At 37.2% G+C, this 21,230-nt stretch overlaps 1 protein-coding gene across 1 annotated transcript; it reads right to left on the bottom strand.

Moving 5' to 3' along the window:
• Positions 1-3,974: 3,974 nt before the first annotated feature.
• LOC581580 (peroxisomal multifunctional enzyme type 2) lies at positions 3,975-20,614 on the bottom strand. Its single transcript, XM_781569.5, has 22 exons — positions 20,359-20,614; positions 19,459-19,512; positions 18,726-18,833; positions 18,188-18,247; positions 17,482-17,550; positions 16,625-16,774; positions 15,807-15,929; positions 15,169-15,285; positions 14,693-14,758; positions 14,059-14,124; positions 13,578-13,690; positions 12,868-12,946; positions 12,380-12,534; positions 11,151-11,274; positions 10,754-10,860; positions 9,992-10,127; positions 9,060-9,166; positions 8,254-8,340; positions 7,176-7,262; positions 6,684-6,825; positions 5,775-5,902; positions 3,975-4,624 (listed from the first exon to the last, which is right to left on the bottom strand). Exons 1-22 carry the CDS (start codon positions 20,414-20,416, stop codon positions 4,529-4,531), a joined length of 2,232 nt encoding a protein of 743 aa, XP_786662.3. The 5' UTR covers positions 20,417-20,614; the 3' UTR covers positions 3,975-4,528.
• Positions 20,615-21,230: the final 616 nt, after the last annotated feature.

Genomic DNA, 21,230 nt, shown 5'->3' with positions numbered 1-21,230 from the left:
TTGCACAATATTTTGTTGAACAGATTACTTCCCTCCATTACATGTGATAACGGTCAGGGAAATTCGATCTAAACTTTTGTCCATAGTCAATTAAATCACAAACTACCTCAATACGTTTGATTTGAGGTTCTTTGCGACAGGCACGACATGCTTGCATTAATACACTCCGTTTATTTTCACTCCAAATTGAGATATGTTTTGCCGATAAAGTGAAACCCCGGGGATATATGGTTCTGCATCTCTCTCTCTCTCTCTCTCTCTTTCTCTCTCTCTCGTTTCAAGCTCCGAAATGAGAATATGAATTTGAAGGGGTGTGGGCGGGTAGGGGGTGATGCGGGGTATACAATTCTAACTTAAGCATATTTAGTTCCACATTTAGACAATTGGCATAAATAGTGATAGTTATTGTTACATATTTTCTAGCAGAAATTGAAGAAATGATTCTAGTCATGCAAACTGTCTAAATAATGTTGAACTAAATTATGCACATTTAGTCTACCATTCTCAGTAACCACCCTTGATTCTCTGAACAAGGAGGGGGGGGGTGCTGACAAGCAACGAAAGTAACAAGAAAAACGACAGCAACAACAAGAACGTTCTAATTTGTTTTCGAAAACAATGTTACTTGTTTTAAAATATAAAAAAAGGTTTGTCCTTAGAGTGATAAGCCGAGAGGGGTGGGGGGGGGGGGGGAGGTGCCCACTTTCTCTGTTCTCCCTTCCCCTCAGGGGCGGATCTAGGGGGAGTTTCGACGGTTTAACCCCCCCCTTGGGCGTCCAAGTGAAGAACAAAAAGTTAAACGGCGCGATTTTTGGAAAATCCTGGATCCGCCACTGGGTCAACCCCCCCCCCCCCTTGGAAAAAGGTAGATCCGCCCATGCCCCTAGATCCACAACTGAAATGGCTTTCCCCTCTGACTAGCCATCAATGAGCGCGTTTTGAAAACTGTTGCTACAAAAATCTTGCTTTAAAAAGTATGTCACACCTGAATTAAATAAATGGAGAATTTGATAAACAAATCATTGGTAGGATACAAAACGTCAGTGACTCATTCTCGCCTCAATTAGTCTGCCTTATTTACATCGCAGTTTACTGATGATTGTATCCTTATCAAAGGAAATTAAAATGGCGCGGCATGGATTATAACTTTAAGATCGAATCTCGGATTTTACAATTATTCTTTTATTTGTTAACTCGCACTCGCCAGATTAAGTAAATATAGCTCGTACTAAAATTTGATCTTACGGTGGAATATGGGTTTGCATATCGATTTGCAGGCGTGAAAAATAGCTTTAACGCGTTCGTAATGAGGTTGAGGACGTCATTAAAGTCTATGAATGACGTTTTGGGTGTGCACTTTTGTTTGATTGTAATACTCTTATATTATTTAACATGCGGCCACATTACCAATTTTCTCATTCATTTTCAAAAAAGTTATGATAACAAACAGTGGTGTAGATAAGGGGGCACGAAAGCTTTGGGACTCTGCTCCACCCCTAAAATCAAGGTGAAAAAAGGAGAGATCTAAATTAAAAGAAAGGAAGGGAGAGGAAAAAGGCAACATGAAAAGAAGTTGATACAATCCCCCTCACACCCCGTTATTCTAAAGCCTAGTTCTTCCGCGTTTCACCTATGAGTACCTAGAATTCCCCCAAGTCCCTCACCCAATTACACCAGTACCCTCCCCCTTCAATAGCTTGACCCCTGGTACGCCACTGGTACTTGATGCAAAACATTTTCATTGATTCAACCATTTCCCATAATATCTCCAAGTACTATATGCATCCATACATAACATATAATTCTCATTAAATAAACTTTTAAAAATATCCTAGTAGACTAGCAAGGAAAAACAATAAACAAACAAAAATCCAACTTACACACATGCTTTCATTGGTATCATTCACAGTTTATTTCATTATTAATTCATAATATATCAATAAAAAAATCTATACAAACCATATAACAGTAGAAACAGACAAGAGCCACATTAACCCATTGGCTACCAAATTATTTCCTTCCCATAGGCTTGATACAGGGACCACCTGGTTCCAGTGATTGGCCATACCGCATATTATTATCAAGGAGAAGTCATTAATAATAGTTCATGAGACACAACAGGAAGTTTTCATCAACGTCCCAAATGGATCGAACATCCTCCAAACTCCTCCGTAAATTTCTCTCAAATGTCAAGCGATTAATACGTCTGCAACCAATTTATGGCAAGTCATTACAAAATATGATAATTTATCAATACCTGGCATCGGTCTAGAGGGGGCCTGAAGATTCTTTTCTGGAACTTTTAAAATACAGTGTGTCTCAATTTTCATTGTGTCGGTGGTGATTTCACCAAGAAATTACCAGTTGGAAAAATTTCAATGGAAAAGTTTGTCTTGAAATGCAGAATAGGCCGGCATGTCCGATACAAAACAACCATAACTTTGCAGTGTTAGGTTAAATCCTTGTTAAATTCACACAGAAATTAGGGGATACTATTTTGACGCTGTCCATCAAATTTCAGTGAGGATAATTAAAAATTTGTTAAGATATTGCCCATCAAAATCTTGTTTATTTTTTGTTGACACCCTGTACTTTCACACTTTAGTGTGAATGGTTTTGGAAGACCATGAACACCATTGCATAAGAGTACTGGTATGCTTAATCATTCTTAAAATACAGTGCCAGATTTATAGTATGGTACACATTACATATAACAATTACAAGGGATAAATTTTATCTGTTTAACAAATACATATTTTTATCAACGTATATGACAATATATAACATCATACCGTAACAAGAATTATTCATTAAAGTTCAAATATTCAGATGGAATAGTTTGTCTGTTTGGAACCAGAAGGGTGTTAGCTGATGTAATTCAACACAAAGTTAATGCCCTTATGGCTCTGAACAGATGATTTTGTTGTTTGCATCAGGACCCTATTAAAATCCATGTCTTTAATGCAAAGTGTAAATTGCAGTACTTTGCAGACTTTAACCCCCCCCCCCCCCCCCCCCCCCCAAGGTCATCTTTACGACAATATGACTGGCAAATTACACAAAATTTGCAGTTCACTGATTCTACAAGTTTCTGTTGCAAGATAGCTTTAAAATCTTTACAAATTTTTCTTTCTTCTTAGCACATGTAGCACAGTACAACATGTCTTTATCAGAAATTATTTCATAAAAATTTCATTCTTCACATGGAGCTGTCGCAGCTTACTCTAGCAATGTCTCATGCCATTAAATTTATTCACACTATGTGAATAACACTCTTCATGAATACAATTTAATGATGCATTGACAATGTATTTACCAAAGTCTTGGTATCAAAATCAAGCTGATAAATGAAAGCAAAGTATGTAAAATAAGGTACACTTGAAATGAAAACTCACTAACTGCATTACTACAAGTTAAATCATATTATCCCTTTTTACATAATGCCATGATTATTTTCAGATTCCTTATCTTGTGATAACAATATTGTGCTGAGTAATTATGAAGTTTAAAGGCAATTTCAAGTCCAATGTTCATGCTCTAAATCACAATGAATTCCTTTATCCACCACACTTATAGTTATATTCAATAAAATCATAGAAAAATAGAGCTCACATAGGCCTTTTCACACATGATGCAATAAACCGCCCCCCCCCCCCAAAAAAAAGGGCAAAATGTAATCATTTAAAGCCTGAATGAATGGCACAAGTGGAATAAAAGAGAAGTTCCCTAGGCATACTAATTTATCTGTGTGCTATACATTACAGATATGTGGAGTGCACCGTGCCTATGTTAGTTTATTTAGAGGTAGTGGTTTATTTTTTTATTAATCCTTTTTTCCTTATAAGAAGGCTTCCAACTCAAGTGTGAAATAGGCTACATATATCTGGTCCATGCACCCTTTGTGATCAGGAATGATGATAACAACAACCAAGGATTTCCTTAACACTCATTCACATAGGAGGTGTTTTGTTTTGTTTGTTGCATAAGTGAACGGCAAGTGGGATGAGTAAGAAGTAGCTGCGAGCAACAAAGCTCCTCCTATGCATACTCAATTATCCGATTGATATCAAATTTAGAAATGTAAAGGTCACTAACCCTTTCGCAAAAATCATTCCACAGTTTGGCTCAATAACTTCTGATTCATAGCCCTAAAAATATGCCAGATGCACGAGTAGAAAGGGCAAGAATTTCGAACATACTGCAACCCATTTTTTAATGTTATGACTATCTTGCATTTGATTTCAGGAATTATAAAAGGAAAATAATCTTTAAAATCCTTAGTTTGGCAACACATTGTGAAATTCCAAATCATTGTATTTTGACCAAATTGGCAATTTTCAACTTTTCAACATCATTCCTTTAGAGACATTGCATCTTATTAAAACAATGTAGCAATAAAAGAAAAATATAATTGTTGCCAATTTGAAGGGCAATATGTGATCAATTTAGCTGAGAAATAATTCCAGTCCTAAAAGGGTTAAGCATATTTTACCCCCAGCGAATAACCATGCCATATGTGGAGGAGGCTTTAGAGCTTGCCCTTCATGAAGCTCTCAAACATCGGAAGCACCTTCTGGAGAAGCATGATCTGACCTTTGACCTTGATCTTGCCCGACAAGAACGCCTGTATGATTGGTCGGGGGAGGAAAGAAGGAAGAGCAAAATAAGACAAGTTTGAAAGAAAGAGAGAAGGATTGGGAAGTGACCATGAAGGGAACAAAAAGACAAATTATAAAATGAAAATGACAAATCATGAGGATAAAAAGTACAATAATCAACAACAAAAACAACAAAATCTTTCTTTATATTTTTTTTCTTTAAGCATATCAAGTACAGACTGATACATGTTGTACTTATAAAAACATACACAATTTATTGAAATTGAAAATGACAAAATCAGTGATTGTTGCACTCTTAGTATTGGTAATGTGTCTGTAACAAACAACTATTATTAATCCTTTTATCCATTTTGGCCTCTCAGTTTATAGTGTTGAAAAGGTCATTATCAACAATTATGGCTTTATGGCAAGTTTTGAATATTAACCATGCATCATTTGAAAGACTTTCTTTTTGCTATGATGAATCTGTTTATCAATATATTGTCAATGGTGATCATTATCAAAGGCATACCGGTACCTGGGAAATTACACCTGGGGATGTTTCACAAAATCCTAAGTTGGACTTAACAATTATGGAAAGCCATTAGCATCTTTGAAAATATTTTAGAAAAGTTATTTCAAAAGGCATAAAAAGTTGATTCAAATAATTCATATTTTCTATTATCAAGGAGATTTCATGTTCTTGGTGTGGAATTTATGAAAACTCTAAATTACTTGGATTTTTGCTCTTGAATATATTTTATTTTAAGGCTACAAATGGCTCTCCGTAATTTTAAGTCCAACTTAATGTTAAGTTCGACTAAGGATCTTTGTGAAACACCCCTCCCCCCCCCCCAGATGTACCTGCCCCATCAATTGGAGGATTTGCATCCCCCCCCCCCCCCCCCAAAAAAAAATAAAAATAAAAAAATAAATAAATAAATAAATAAATAAATAAATAATAAAAAAAAATAAAAAATAAAATAAATAAATAAATAAATAAATAAATAAATAATAAATAAATAAATAAATAAATTAAAAAAAAAAAAAATAAATAAATAAATAAATAATATATTTAGTGCCCCAAGTGTTGGGAATCAGAGAGCTATAGGCAATGGGAAGTATAAGAAACAAGAATAGAAGAGAGTACAGTTTATCAATGTTTTATCAACATACCGTCTGTGGCTTCAGAGATCCAGAAGCCAACGCAACAAAGTCCTCATCCGATATGGTGACGGTAACATCGGCCTTGCCAGACTTGGGCTCTCCTACATAGACTGCACCCTGACCCTTCAGATCAATAGCTGGAAACAAGCAAACAAGACACCTTCTCACAATCCATTCTTGTATAGCACTCCTAGCAGCCAAAAGGAGACCTGGGCCCCGTCTTACAAACAGTTGATATCAATCGCAACAGTATTTGCAATTGATATCAATCGCAACTATGTACATAAGAGATAGGAGACTGCAAACTTGCGATTGATTGGAGGACTTAAGATTGATTTGGATCAATCGTAACTCTTTGTAAGACGGGGCCCTGAAAAACTTACTTTTGGCACGTCTATCAATCATATTTCTCAATTTTTGCTATACAAGTGACTGTTGGCTTTAGCCTACATCGATATATCACTTATTGCAATCCACCAGTGATATTTGTGTTTGTTCAATTCGGTGTGAAATGTTAGAAATATGACAATCCTACATGTTTTGTTCAACAATGTTCTTGACAGAGTTGATGAAGATAATTTTGAATTTGTTTTTCACTGGTATTAGTTTTACAAATCAATTCACACATAAACAAAAATCATTGTCATAGACAATTACAGCAATATCGGACATTTATAATGGAAACTAAAGTCACAACAGCTTAAGTGGGTAGGTTACACGAAATCAATTTTATACGACAAGGATGCTGACAGAGTGAGAGAGTAGAGGAGGACCAAAGGTAGGCAGAGGAGCTGGGTAGACCAGAGAAGAAAAGGTAGAAAGAGAGAGTGAGCTAAGAGTTATAGCATGCATACAATTTAGATTAGCCGTGTAGACTGACATCTATACGTTGATGCACTGCACCATAAAATGACTTACTCCATACTCCTGCCACCTTTCCATCAGATGTGATGTTGTACTGGATGACACCATTGACCTTCTTAACAAGAACAGGAGCGCCGCTGACCATCCCACTGGCAGCAGAGAAGATCGCCTCAGACTTGAGACCAGATGATGATGGCTGCAAAGGGAATTAGAAATGACATACCACTTTGGATTTACTTAATAATAATAATCCTAATATAATGCACTTACATTGCACCATCTATCTGGTAAAACTATTAGAAAGTTAGGAAGAAATTCAAATTGACTACAGGATAATACAAAATGTGTTTATAATTACATTCACATACTGCATTCTTTCAAAAACAGAATTGTCTTCAGGTTAGGCCCCTCGGTAGAACAACTGTGTTGTAAAGGCGTAGATGAGTACTGAGTAGGGTGTTCCTTCCAAAGTCATTTTATCACATCATATTATGTTAAAACAAATCAATCGATCAATGATCATCCGTCTTCCTTTCTCAATCTTACCTGACTTGGAGCAGCGTTCTTCTGCTCTGCTACTCCATGCAGATCAACGTAAGCTCCAGATATACACACAGCTCCAGTCTCAACAACCTGGTACATACAACAAATGGACATTTGAGTTAACTAACAGATGATGATGATAATGATGATCCACAGCACTTGTACTGCGCCATTTATCTGATTTAAGCAGATGATTGGAACAGCTAAGTCAAAGAAACGCATTGAAGAGAGACATACCAGCTGTTCCACTTGCACTCATCAGAGCAAACAACATTTAAGTCAAATATTATTAATATTACATATGAGGGATGGACTCTTGCATAAGGACTATATTTCTTTTTAGCTCATCCCTTCACTCTCATTATGATACATTTTTGTTTGGATGTATGATATTTATGTATGTTTATTCTGTATTTGTGAATGTGACTATTGTATATATTCTGTATTTTTATTGACGAGTACAAATAAATGAACTTGTACTTGAACTTAAACTAATCACAAAAACATTACTTTTATGGAGTTTGCACTGACTAAGTTTGTCTTTTAGGAGTTTGCTTTCAGGAGGGCAAGCTGAAAACCTGAAGTATGTCTATCATTTAAAAAAAGACAATCCTATATTATGTGTTATAAAAGCATAATCTATTATTGTTAGATTATATCTAAAAGTATCCACGATGAAAGACAACATGCATTGCACTGTTGTTGTTTTAACTTCAAGTTTTTAAATAAAATCTTTCAGTTTACACATTGACAGACTGACAATATGGGTTCACAAATCGTTGAAACAACTGCTTGAGGTTTTCAACTACAAGACGAACAGGCAGTCATTGCAATAACAAGCTGGGGACACCTTCAAGTTAATTGTGTCCTCACATGACATGGGGGCGGGGAAGGGGAACTGCGCGTATTCATTGAGCTCTGTGTCATAAGGTACAGAAATGTGAGGCGTATCACATTTTACGTCGTCATAAATATAAAAAACTGCATCATATCTGAACGAGCCTTTAGTCAGAATGATCGTATGAATTAGCATTTAACATTTAAAAAAAAGTACAAGAGAAATTGTTTTGAGGTGACCTACCTTACTCTGGAAATGGATTCTGGTACCTTCCTGCCACATGTCAGTCTGTATGGTCTGACCAGGGAGAACAGGCTTGGAGAAACGCACCTGTTAGGATGGACAAGGAGGAAGAGGAGGGGGAAGAAGAGGAGGGTGGGGAGGATGAGGAGTAGGAGGAAGAGGAGTAGGAGGAAGATGGAGAGGGGGTTGAGGAAGGGGAGGGGAGGAGGAGGGGGGAAGAGGAAGAGGGGAAGACAAGAATGAGGAGGAGGAGAAGGAAGAACGAGGAGGGGGAGGAGGGGGAGGATGAGGAGGGGGAAGAGAATGAGGAGGGGGAGGAGGAAGTGGATGATGAGGAGGAGGGAGAAGGAGGAAGAGGGTGAGGAGGGAGAAGAGGAAGGAGGGGAAGAGAAGAAGAAGAAGAAGAAATAGATGAAGAAGAAGAAGAAGAAGAAGAAGAAGAAGAAGAAGAAGAAGAAGAAGAAGAAGAAAAAGAAAGAAAGAATGAACAAAAAAGGAAGGAAGAATAAGGAGAATATTGATAGAAGTTGATCGTATTGCTCTCAACAACAAAAAATCAGTCTTGGATAATCTGACCAGGTAGAAATACTGATTACATTAAGTATTAAAAGTTCATATAGACAGATTTGACAAAATGCATCCAACAAATATAGGTGGGTATCATTTTTTGTTTAAAAATTAGGTTTGTAAAAATACCTACACTTATTCAGCATTATCTGTGCTCTATCTCTAAACAACATTCTCTATTCACCTCCAAGAAACCATAAAAAATGAAAATTCTTTGAACATTCCAGGCAGGTTCTTACCTTGATAGCTTTGAACTTGGAGACATCGTTGTTGGCGTACTGCTTCAAAACATGTCTAGAGGCAAAGCCAAAGGAACAGAGTCCATGAAGAATTGGCTGGGCAAATCCTAAAGATAATCAGAACAGATAATTAGAATCGACATTCTAGTAGACTAGTCAGAGATAGAACATTTCTGAATGATGTATTACTTCTTTCATCTTTCTTTGTTAAATCACATACATTCATTCATTCATTTTACTTTCAATTCTCGTTAAAAAAATGCATCAAACAAAATATTATACATATATGAAACAATTTAAACAATACAAAAAATATGGAGGAGCCAGCAGAGGCAATTGGCCTTGCGAAGACTGGGCTCCAATGGCCGCAAATAATTATATATTAGTGGGTATTGCAGGGGACCTGAAGCAAGAATATCAATATTGAGCACATATACTAACTGGCTCGAGAGTGGTTAATGTAGATTTAATGTCTTGCCAAAGGAAGCTTTGATACAGGATGAGGATATTGACTTGGTCGTCAAACTATTTAACTATATCCACCATCTTTATCCTGGGTCTAAAGTTAGTCTACTTTTATGACTACAAGCCTAGCACACGAGGCCTGTCCTCATCAGCTCAAGTTTGCCAAATAACCCGCTATTTTAACTATCCCGATCGCAAATTAGCCACTTAATTTGCGTCTCCATCAGCCCGCAGTTGCAATTAGTGGGATATTTTGTCAAGAAAATATCCCAAGAAATATTGGCCTTGTTTCCAAAATATCCTGCTATTGTGGAAATAGCAGCTGATTTGCGCCCGACCGAGCTAGTTTGTTATGAGCGTATCGGTCTGGTGAGGACGCAATTTCGGGCTTTGGGATAATATCCCAGTCTGAAAATAGCGGGTTAATTGAAAAACTTGAGCTGATGAGGACAGGCCGACCGACTCACCTCCCATGGCAGCAAAGGACGGATCAATGTGAAGAGGATTGTAGTCTCCACTGAGCCTGTAGAGCGCAGCCTGATCTAGAGACGTCTTCTCCTGCAGAGAGGCATCAGGTGCGCGGGATGGTGCTTTCGCTGTTTCCTGTCATATGGTACGAAAAAGATCAGATTTGCAACTGAAATTCAACATTAGATTACATTACGGTTGCCTTCATTTCAAACCGCTCGGAACCATTGCAATAGATGAGACAGGAAATATGAATAAAGAGACAAACCTCTCACAAGCAAAAAGACCAAATAAACACACAAACAGGAATAGTCCCTTTGATTAAAGGGATCCAGTAATTTTGTCTCAGATTCTAAAAACAAAATCCTGGATTTAGCTCATGCTGCAATGATAATTATAAACCTTAGGTCAGTCAGGAACCCCATAACTTTTACAAGCCGATCGCCTGTCTGATTATCAAGATATTTATGATTGAAAATCGAAACCAAATTTTATATTGGCCAAACGATTTTCAGAACACTATGCCTTTAATACTGTAAGAATAACTTCACATCCTCATTACATTCTTATATCCTGCTCAGAACGATAACACACATTTAGTTATCAAATGGAAATATGTATCCTCATACATAACACAGGGTGGGTCTCACATCACAAAGTTGATCCCCTAAGTTTATGATTATAACATGTGCAGAAACAATTGCAATTTCGTATTTTCAGATACCAAGAGTTCGATATGAAGCATGAAAAACTTGATATACCTTGAGGTGGGGAGATGATCGCTTGCCTCCGAAACCTCCTGCTCCAACGAGGAATACCACATTCTGATTGACAATGACCAGTTCATTGTTTTCATCGTAGGAGTTCGCTAAAAAAAAGAAGAGTGGTGTACAACCACATGTATTATACCTGTTATCAAACAGAAAAACACATGCTTGATTCATTTTCAGATGATGACTGTAAATCAGCTTTTTAGCCAGTAGCCTTCTAGCACTCATGAAAGTTTCATGTCATGAACAAAATAAAACTTCCTTACGCATGCTAAAGTTTATGCAATTCATGACAGATTCATGCCACAAAAAAGGTCATCTTAACAGCCCATCAAGTTTTCTGTTTGTTGTACATACAAGTCAGAACTAATGCCGCTCAAATACATACCATTAATGATGATAACGGCTCCAGATTTCTTGTCCACGATGTCCACAACCATCGGTTTGTTGGTGAGCTTCGCTGATGTGTCCAGAGGCTTCTTGAGTTCCAGATATTGTTCACCGTGGAGGATCTATGAAGAGTATGGAAGAATTTAAAAGGAGATGAGGAAGTTGTCCTACACATGCTCCTGTAATGATTGCCCCATGGTTGATTTTTCTATACTGAACAAATTCCTAACTTCAACCCTGGTCCAAAAGCCATACCTAAACCCAAGACTAACCCTATAGAGTGGTGAAGTGTGACTAAGTGTTATATGCTCTGGCTCCTAACAATTTGGAGCCAGAGCATAATACACTGAGTTCCTAAAGGAAATATATTCATTCAGATGGTCATTTCTCAGCCAAAACTTCACATATTCAATTGGTTTTTGACATTTGGACATTATTTTTGATGCTCTTTTGGAAAATGAAGAAAAAATTCAAAAATTCAAAAAATAGATTTTTATGACGTCACAGCTTCGGTACTCTATACCTTCAGAGGCGCGATGGCTCAGTGGTAGTGCAGTGGTCTCTCAGTGGTCTCGTAACCGGGAGTTTCAGGGTTCGAAACAAAGCCGATGCGCTAAAGGCACTCTGGTAATGAATATCCTCAAACAAACAAACAAACATAATAAAGCCTGATCGGAGCGATTGTCGAAAGAGCAGAGGTTGGATCACCGATAAGATGAAGTAGCTCCCTGATGTAGAGGTTTGCCTAGGGGTTTTGGAGCATCAGTCCAATCTTTCTTCTTTAAACGCAAAATGCTGTTCTAAAATACAGACCAGCCATTCAGGAACAAGTTCTTGCTGGTTCCTCATGGCTTATTTTCTTTTCATCTAAGGACTGATTCTCTTACATGCCTTATCAAATTATTACTTATCTTAACTTGCCTTACTTTCGTATTGTCTTTTTTTCACAAAACATAATGTTACAGTATCAACTTGAGGCCCTTTAATGCCTGTCTGTACGAGTTTGGCCAAGGGGATTAGACCTCCCTGCAAGGTCACTAGCAGGTGGTTATCTCGTCAAATCAGCTCGCAATAAACATGAGAAAAAGAGGATCATGGGGGACCAACAGGCACCGATTAGGCACTGTTTGCTATATAGAGGGCGCAAGTAGCTACAAGTAATGCAGTGGGGCTTTAAGACTAGCTTTACGATTGGGAAGCGATATATCATGAATAATGACCATTTACCCTTGTAACATCAATTGATTCTAATCCTGGGACAGAGGTAAGGTTTTGTAGTGCAGCGAATGATGGGATTACTCCAAACGTAGGCAGGACACAGAAATCTTCATTCAGCTCAAATAGGAACTTGAGATGGTCTGGCTGGGTGGTCGATACACCAACTGGAAGAACAAAGAAAAAATAGAACCATAATGATGGCTTTGTAATTTACGTATTCACCTAATGGAGCATTAAAATATTTAAATATAACAGATAAATTGATGAGAGTGAAAGAGACGAGAACAGAAGAGAGAGGGAGAGGTAGAGGGAGAGAGAGAGAGGGAGAGAGAGAGAGAGAGAGAGAGAGAGAGAGAGAGAGAGAGAGAGAGAGAGAGAGAGAGAGGGGAGGGGGAGGGGAGAGAGAGAGAGAGAGGGGGAGGGAGAGAGAGAGAGAGAGAGAAAGAGAGAAAAAAAAAGTTATCAGTTAATGGGTTTAAATCACAACATAAACTTACCTCCAAGAGCATAAAGAATCGCTTCTCTAGAAGTGTATTGAAAATCCTTGGCTCCCATCTCAACCCCGATGGCCTTGGACTGTCATGGTAGTAATGGAATGAGAATCATAAAATGGCCATTACTTTTTTAAGTTGCAAGTAACCATATTTGTTACAAAATGAATTTAATGAGTGATACTGCATATATCAAAGCCTTTATTCCTAGGCAATCTATCACATACAACAACTTGCTAAGTTGACAAACATTCAATCTACAATGTTAACAATATTACAAATAACCAAAGACTTTTAACAAAGGACATCAGCCGACATGCATGATAAATTGACTGATGCTATGTAGGTGTGTGTGTGTGTGTGTGTGTGTCTCTCTCTCTCTTTTTATCAATCTATCTATCTATCTACATCTAGCTACAAGCATCATATTTATCATGTATCTTTTTACTTCAGCAACTACGCTGTTCAACATCTTTCTCTCAGGTATTCTCCATTCGTTCCAGCCTCATGCCATTTTTTCCGTCTTTCCTCTAGCTATTTTTTTTCCATCAAACTATCCACCAAATAAACTTGTTTCTTCTTCTTCCTCAGTACTCCTCATACTACCAAGCTTTCTTGTCAGTGCAAGATTCTCTCACACTCCTTCATATCACAAGTGCGGTAAAAATATTATCACAGTACTTCCAAGTAACCTCATTATAAAATTAGATACCAACCGGATTAAATCCTCCATCATCACCGTCCCCACCGGTATCACCCTTAGAACTAGGAGAAGAATCAGCTTCAGATGAGCCTTCATTTATACTTTCCAACATGAACATCATGGAATCTGGAAAAGAAGGAATCACCAAGGAATATCTTTTTGAAAATTTGTAATGACAAATAAACATTTCAATATGTAGATAGTCATTTTGAGCGTGAGTTTAATTCAGAACCCCTTACCTTCAAATGATTATCAAAAAGTGTGTTTTCTGCACTGTAATGTAATTTTTTTCTCCAAATTTCTTAAATGATGACTGAGTCATCTTTCACAAACTTGAAAAATGAGCAAGGAAATACCATCTTTCATATTGATTGAAGCAAAATGTGACACCCAACTGTTTTGACAAAATACCTTTTTTGATGGGTATACCGGTAACCACAGGTCAAAAATATATTTCATTTACTCCACAAGTCAGTGGATTAACTTGATCTTACCTTGTGTGCTGGCTGGATAACTGACTTTCCCTTCAAAATCACAGATCTTATCCCAGTTGTCACGAACTAGGTACGGTAGGTAGGAAGGTAAATATGTAGAGAGAGAGAGAGAGGGAGAGGGAAAGCGAGAGTCAGTCAAAATCATTCACAAATAGCATGCTGATGCAGAGTTAGAACTTTGAGGGATATTCCATGCATAGCCAAGAAGAATACTTAAACCACACATCTTCTCCTAATACATGTCTACATTTGGTTCCAAAACTCTCCCTTCAAGATCTCTATAAGCACACCTTCTTGTTTTCCATCTGAAACTGCATCTAAGACTGAAATCTAAACTGCATACACGATGCTAAATTGGAAAACAACTTCCATAAATGATTGAACTTGGGATATGCATCTACTCTAACTCAAATGCAGTACTGTAATTACACTGCTAGAGTGAACCTAAATGTAGAGTTCTGTCTGTGAAGTTAAACTTATCAATAAAAAAAGACGAAGTCCAAATACATTTAAAATCATTGCTTGAAAGAATAATGATGTTAAGGTCATAGATTTTAATCAAATTTTAATAATGATGATTCTATTTCTTGGATATGTTTGTGTGAGTAAAGACTTTTACTGAAAATGAACTTACTCTGTTCAGCCGTATACGGTTGGTCTGGCTTCAGGCAATTTACTCCAGCTGTTCTCTGCCATCGCACTGTAATACACAAAACAAAAATACAGAGAATTTTGAATGAAGAAATCACTATTCTCACTAGCTGTAATCCACTGCATGACAAGCTTTCAGTAAAACCTTTGGCATGTCTTTCATATGGCTTTCGTATGTAATACACAGGACTGCATCTGGGAAATGTTGAATAGTACCTTCATAACTTAATTCCACTACTTCAACTTCTCTCTTTCTTCAACCCTATACCGGTATGTAACCTTTGTGAATTGTTGATGGTAACCATGTAAATGACGAGAAACTTTCATGAATTCTAAATGGTAGATTCTATTATGTCCTGAAAAGAAAAATTGCAAATCTGTCCCTCAATGAAAATTTAAAAAAGATTCTTAGATGTATTTATACATTTTTTTAATAGGGGTACCCCTTTTTTCTCTTACGTTTGGCCGCCCATCCTGCTCCACATTCGTAGATACCTCCTGTAGACTGGCATTCTTCATGACTAAGATAGGCTACCATAGGAGCAACGTAGTCAGGCTTCAACTTCTCAAATATATCTAAAACACAAAAACACGTTTAATATATTAAGAAACATAGATACAGTTTATAACTTTATGTACAGGTACCTATGAAAGAAAAGCCCACTGTCAACAAAACATACAAATATCCTTTCATTGGGAATCAAATACTTGCTATCCCAGGAAAGTATGAGTAGGTGAGTTTGAAGGAAAAAATTGTTCCATGCCATTACAGCCAGACAAACAGACATACATTTTAAGAGACAAAAAGACATGTAGACTCTAGACATGTAACATGAGGGCATACAGTGCTTTCTCTATACCCCCATTCACAGACAAATAGACAAACAAAGAGACAAAGAGACATGGTACAATAACACAGGAGCATGGCACCGTGCCCCATACCATCATACACAGACAAACAGATAGACAAAGACACAAACAGACATGGTACAGTAAAACATGAGTAAATTATCTTACCCCAGTACACCATCATACATAGACAAATAGAAAGACAAGGAGACAAATAGACAAATAGACAAACAGACATGGTACAATACCTGGTGGCATGATGTCTTCAGTGAGTCTAGAAGCCGCCATGGGGGCTATAGTGTTGCAGAGGATGTTATATTTGATGCCCTCTCTTGATAGTGTGTTACTCATTCCAACCAACCCAAGCTTGGCTGTATAAAAGAGAATTAAAGTGGGGAAAAAATTGTAAATAACATAACAAAATTTACATTTTAATAAAGATACAATTGAATCAAAATTTTCATCTCTGCAAAGAGTAAAAAAAACACGAGCCAGATATTGGAGATGAGCAGAATGAGGGAAAGAGATATTACAATTATATTCTGCAAAGTATTGTAAAACTGACAGCAAGCAATACATAATTCACTCTAGATTCATTTCAAGAATCGGGTAAGTTAAGTGAATGTTGCCGGATGAAGCTTCTTAGTTTAATCCCTTTTCTTTCTCATTGGTCACACTATAGCATATCCTTTTTTGCTGAGAGCCAGATGGACATTATCTTGAGGCACCCTTCTGGCTCTCAATTGCCAAAATGTTCTCTGACTTCAGCCTCCCATCCATTTCATTCACCTCTCAATTAAGCCATATCCTATGGGAACCAGTTGCCCCTGTATTTAAAATTACAGGAATAAGAAAATTCAGGAGTCAAAGAGTTTAAGGGAAATACAACCTAAATAGAAAACTACTTGAAAAGAAAGCAAAATAATATCATAGAAACAGACTTGTGAAAGTTTGAATAAGATCTGACAACAATAACAAAGTTATGAATGTTTGAAACGTGCCATCACTATATATGTAGTAAATAATGTTCATAAACATATTTTGAGCAGTCGATGGAGAATCTAACCTGCGCTGTAGTTTGTCTGCCCAAAGTTTCCATAGAGACCAGCTGCCGATGATGTCATGATGATGCGGCCAAACTTCTGTTTCTTCATGTGCGGCCACGCTGCTCGGGTAACCATGAATGAACCTCGCAGATGGACCCTGTGGACCAGATCTGAGATAGACAATCACATCAATATTAAGAAATATACCTCAGTTGTTTGAAGCTCCCTTTTATCTTTTTTATTTGGTATTTTTATCTACTCTTCCCCTTTCTGCCACATTTTCATGTTTTACTACTTAATAATTTCCCTGCCATATACATTTTCTATATATTATGTATAATTCAATTTAACTTAATGACACATAAATACCGCACAACGAGAGAGGACTGACTTGACAAGAACCTTGTGGTCCTTTTAAAGTTTTCTTTTTCTCATTTTCAGTTTGGTTATGAATTATTATGTCACAGTTGCTTAGATAATTACATGCAATATTCCTTTTGTGTACTAAACTTAACCACTAATTCAGGGTACACACAATCTCTGGAAAAAGTCTATGGTGGGGAAAAACACACCGATGTGTTTCGTGGAGCGGTTCCCTCTTTCATGATAATGGCATTCTAGCCTACATTGCTTTACATCTCACTCTATCAGTAGACAAATATTCTTTAAAAATTTTTTAGAACCTTTGTGGAGCTTGCATAATTCATAGAAGTTAAATTCTACAACTTTTTATTTGTATGAAAAGATACATCATGGGAGAAAACACTGTGAAAACCACTTTTGTTGCTAAAGCAGACACAGTGTAGGGGTTAGTTTGGGCTATTTGGAATGAAGGAAAGCAATTATGATGCTAAAGGCTTTAATATGTGATAGTTACCCCAGTCCATATCACTGATCCTGGCAAAAGACCGGTCCCTGAGAATGCCTGCATTGTTGATAACGATATCTGTATAGCAAAATCGGACAAGGGAAAAGATGGGTCAAAAACTTGAAATTCTTGGTCTTAAATACTTACACAAAACCCTGCACAAACAATTTAGATTATAAAAAACAAATACAATTACATATTATCTATAATAGAGTATCAGTTATGTAAATCTGAAGAGCTCATATGTTCCCCCCCCCCCCCCAAAAAAAAAAAAACATCAGAAAATTAATAACGTTGGCTGTTCAATTATAAATGTACTTGTATGAGCATATTTATGTCAAGAACAGAATCCAAGAATCTTTTTGCTATATACTTTAATGACCTGTGTTTAATAAATTGTTAGGAGGTCGCTATGAACATTATAACCTTTTTTCTGCTTTGGTTGATCAAGAAGACAGACAGCGGGCTGCCAAGGTTGTCTATTGTTACATATTCATATTCCACAATCACACATCAATCTTTTTTCCTTTTAACTGTAATCGGATAGTGGGATGGCACCCAAGGGCAGTACACAAGACTGATTTACAATGAGGTCAAACATAAGAACAATGATCTACATGTACAAGCTGATTGAACTTTAGAGTCAAGTAGCCACAGAGCTACAGCTTTTATCTCAAAGAGACAAAGTCTAGTTCAAAAAGAGATATATATTTACCAATCCTTCCAAAGTTATCGAGGGCAGTTTGCACAAGCTTATCTCCATCTTCAACAGAATCTACAGAAAAGGAATACACAGATACTATTAATTATTCAACATAAAAATTGAAGTGTTGAAGGGTAGTCATATGATAGCAATACATGTTTGTATGTGATGCTTACAGCATGCCATGGTCATTGAATATTATAAAATGTAAATCAGAGCAACTTACTTCTCTGCTCCACCAGATGATTTTTTTTTTTAAAACTTTGGAATGAAATTGAGGATATATTTTAGGTTTACATAAACATATATACAGAATACTATCCGTTCAATATCACAGTAGTGTTACAGTAGTGTTATTAATTCACCTTAAATTCCTGGTCTGAAATATGCAGTGCCTGACATAATAGCCATTTTGAAATTGAAATTGAAATTGAAATGGCATCTATCAAAAAATCTGTATGGCATCAAAGAGTAAATGCTTTAAAATTGCATACCTGACATGTTTAATAACTTTCATGAAAATGAAGATACCAAAGAATTAAAAAATTACCATAGTTGGCTACAGCATTTCCTCCTTTTGATCTGATTTCATTCACGACCTGATCGGCAGCCATCGAGCTCTTGCCTTGACCTGCTCTGTCTCCTCCAAGGTCGTTCACTGGTCAAAGGTTAAATATACAAAAAATTGTTGTTCAAAATTGACCTTTCAAATATCATTTTTATATCGCATAGATTATTGTGTTTATGAATAAAGCGCCTGATATCAGACCACCCAAACAATGCCATTACTCCAAATAACCCAAGGTTGGTTTGGAATTGGATTCAGTATAGAGTCACTTAGGTGGTGTGACAGAGAAATCAGCAAGGCATTTTGTCATACTCATCTCCAGCAATAATGATTCCTACTCTTTCAATCTATGAAAAACACATTTGAATACCTGCAAAGCAAGAATAACACAAAACAATGAACCAACATCTTTTTTTCTTCTCATTTAAGTCTTTAAGTATTCTATGACTATCACTCGCTTTCAACTCAAGCTCTTTGATCTGACACAGCACATAAACATTGTATACAGAAATTGAGAAATGAGGCTGAAAATTTTAACCAAAATATGTCATGACAGACCAATAACTACCTCTTCATATTTAGTCCTAAAATGCAATCTTTGATAGTCAATTTAGTTATCCTTGGTAACTTAACCCGTTGACTACTGAATTCTCTCAGTCCCATTGACTTAATACAGGAGCTGACCGGTTTCCATAGGCAATGGGTTAAAACTTACCCACAACCGAGGCTCCCCTTGCTGCAAGAAGGAGGGCATACTCCTTTCCAAGACCTGTTATTATAAAAGGAAAGAGGAGCAAATGATGAAAAAACAGAAATAGTTTTTATATTTGGGGAATTGAATTTGCTTGTTTATAGCCCATACTGTATGTCCAGTTAGTGTGTAGAGCCCTGCCTAAATGTAAGTACATTACAATCAGTTCAACCTTTTGAAGTCGGAAAACCGATTTCAAAATCAAATTGGCAATCTTTAGTCATTCCAGAGAAACCAGTGATTTGACACATCTATTATTGTGTTCGTTCTCGGTATTTGAGGTCATTAAAACTAACAGAAGTGCTCAAATTTCTTTGCAAACTCAAAACCAAAAAGAATAACAATGATGATGATGATGACAATGATAATGATGATCAGGATGAGGACGAGGACGAGGATGAGGAGGAAAATAATAATAATAACATTAACAAACAAAAAAATTGCAGTCTAGATCTCTACGAATTTATCTTAAAACTATCTATAGGGTCTACATCTAGTAGTGCAATACATATTCTTAGATTGTTCCTTGTATATTTATGAGCAAATATCTCCAAACTTGTTTTCTGCCGCTCCATGCATGATGCGTCCCCCGGGCCCCTCCCCCTTTTTTTCTATTTCTCCCTCTCTCTCTCCCACCAAGCGTATTACTATTAGGCTAAGCTGGTTCCTGACGGTTTCTCTCAAATTATCTAATTGCATTAATTGTTCCGTAAAATGCAACGATATTATATTATGTTCCTTAACAGGAACAGTCGAAGCCAAGCGCCCAGGCGCCAGATGAGCTCAAGTCCTACCGATACATATTTTACTGCGAGTGGGACTGGCAACGAATATGTACAGCCTTTTAATTTTGTTATATCTTACCTCCACCGGCCCCTGTAACAAGAGCAACGCGACCGTCGAATCGTAGTTCCTCCCCCATTTTAATCTTACTCCTTCTGTGGTCTAATGGAACATAGGCGTAATTCAGCTCAGTACAGATCAATTTGAGAAAATAATTAGATCCAAGTTGAGATTAGATAAGTCACGGCCATAGTCCAAAAGTAGGCTGGTTTTAGTCGTTTGCTGATATGCTTCACGCACGCGTACACTATATCGCAAAATATATCGCAAGGAAACAACGTGAAAAACTCTATCAAATGTATACAGTTGTCTGTGTATAAATGAGCCCTCTTTGAAATATATGAACTCAACCGCCCTCCCGATCCCATCCTCCAAAACAAAGAGAAAAGTGGTGTTTTATTTTCATTTATTTTATTTTTTGGAGGTAGGGGTGGGGGGGGGGGTGGACAAAGTGGAAAAAAATTCATAAATTTCCCTTAGAACGTAGACTTAGGGCTACTGCCCGTCTACTCCACATCTCCAAAAATAATCTTCATGATAATTACAAGCACCAAAAGGTGAGATACAAGGCTCATGACAAGAGGATCCCTATTATCAACCAAAAACACCGTCAATTAGGCTATATGTTTTCTAGCCAAAATTTGATTGGCCAAGGAGTGGGACGAACAAATACACTTCTTCTAAGTTAGGTGAAATGTTATTAGTCAAGCGGACATAAGGGGTGTTTTGCAAGCGCGTAGCCAGGATTTCATTTTAGGGGGGACGGTAATGAGCACGCGAAGCGTGCGAATCACTTAAAGAGCGCGCGAAGCGCGCTCAGGTCTAGGGGATGGGGGCAGGTAGGGGGGAATTTCCCCCCCTCCCGCGCGAAGCGCGGAAGCTTTGAAAGAAGA

Source organism: Strongylocentrotus purpuratus, unplaced genomic scaffold, assembly GCF_000002235.5.
Source record: "Strongylocentrotus purpuratus isolate Spur 01 unplaced genomic scaffold, Spur_5.0 spur5_scaffold_9, whole genome shotgun sequence".
Taxonomy (NCBI): Eukaryota; Metazoa; Echinodermata; class Echinoidea; order Camarodonta; family Strongylocentrotidae; genus Strongylocentrotus; species Strongylocentrotus purpuratus.
This window is presented reverse-complemented; position numbering and strand designations above follow the sequence as displayed.

What these genes read in the sequence shown, in the direction of transcription:
- LOC581580 (XM_781569.5), bottom strand. Translation starts at nt 20,416, where the DNA reads ATGGGGGAGGAACTACGATTCGACGGTCGCGTTGCTCTTGTTACAGGG. An exon ending in CGATAACTTTGGAAGGATTG is followed by an intron (nt 17,551 to 18,187) that starts GTAAATATATAT and finishes TTTGCTATACAG; the next exon opens with ATATCGTTATCAACAATGCA. An exon ending in AAAGGTGGCAGGAGTATGGA is followed by an intron (nt 5,903 to 6,683) that starts GTAAGTCATTTT and finishes GCTTGTTTCCAG; the next exon opens with CTATTGATCTGAAGGGTCAG.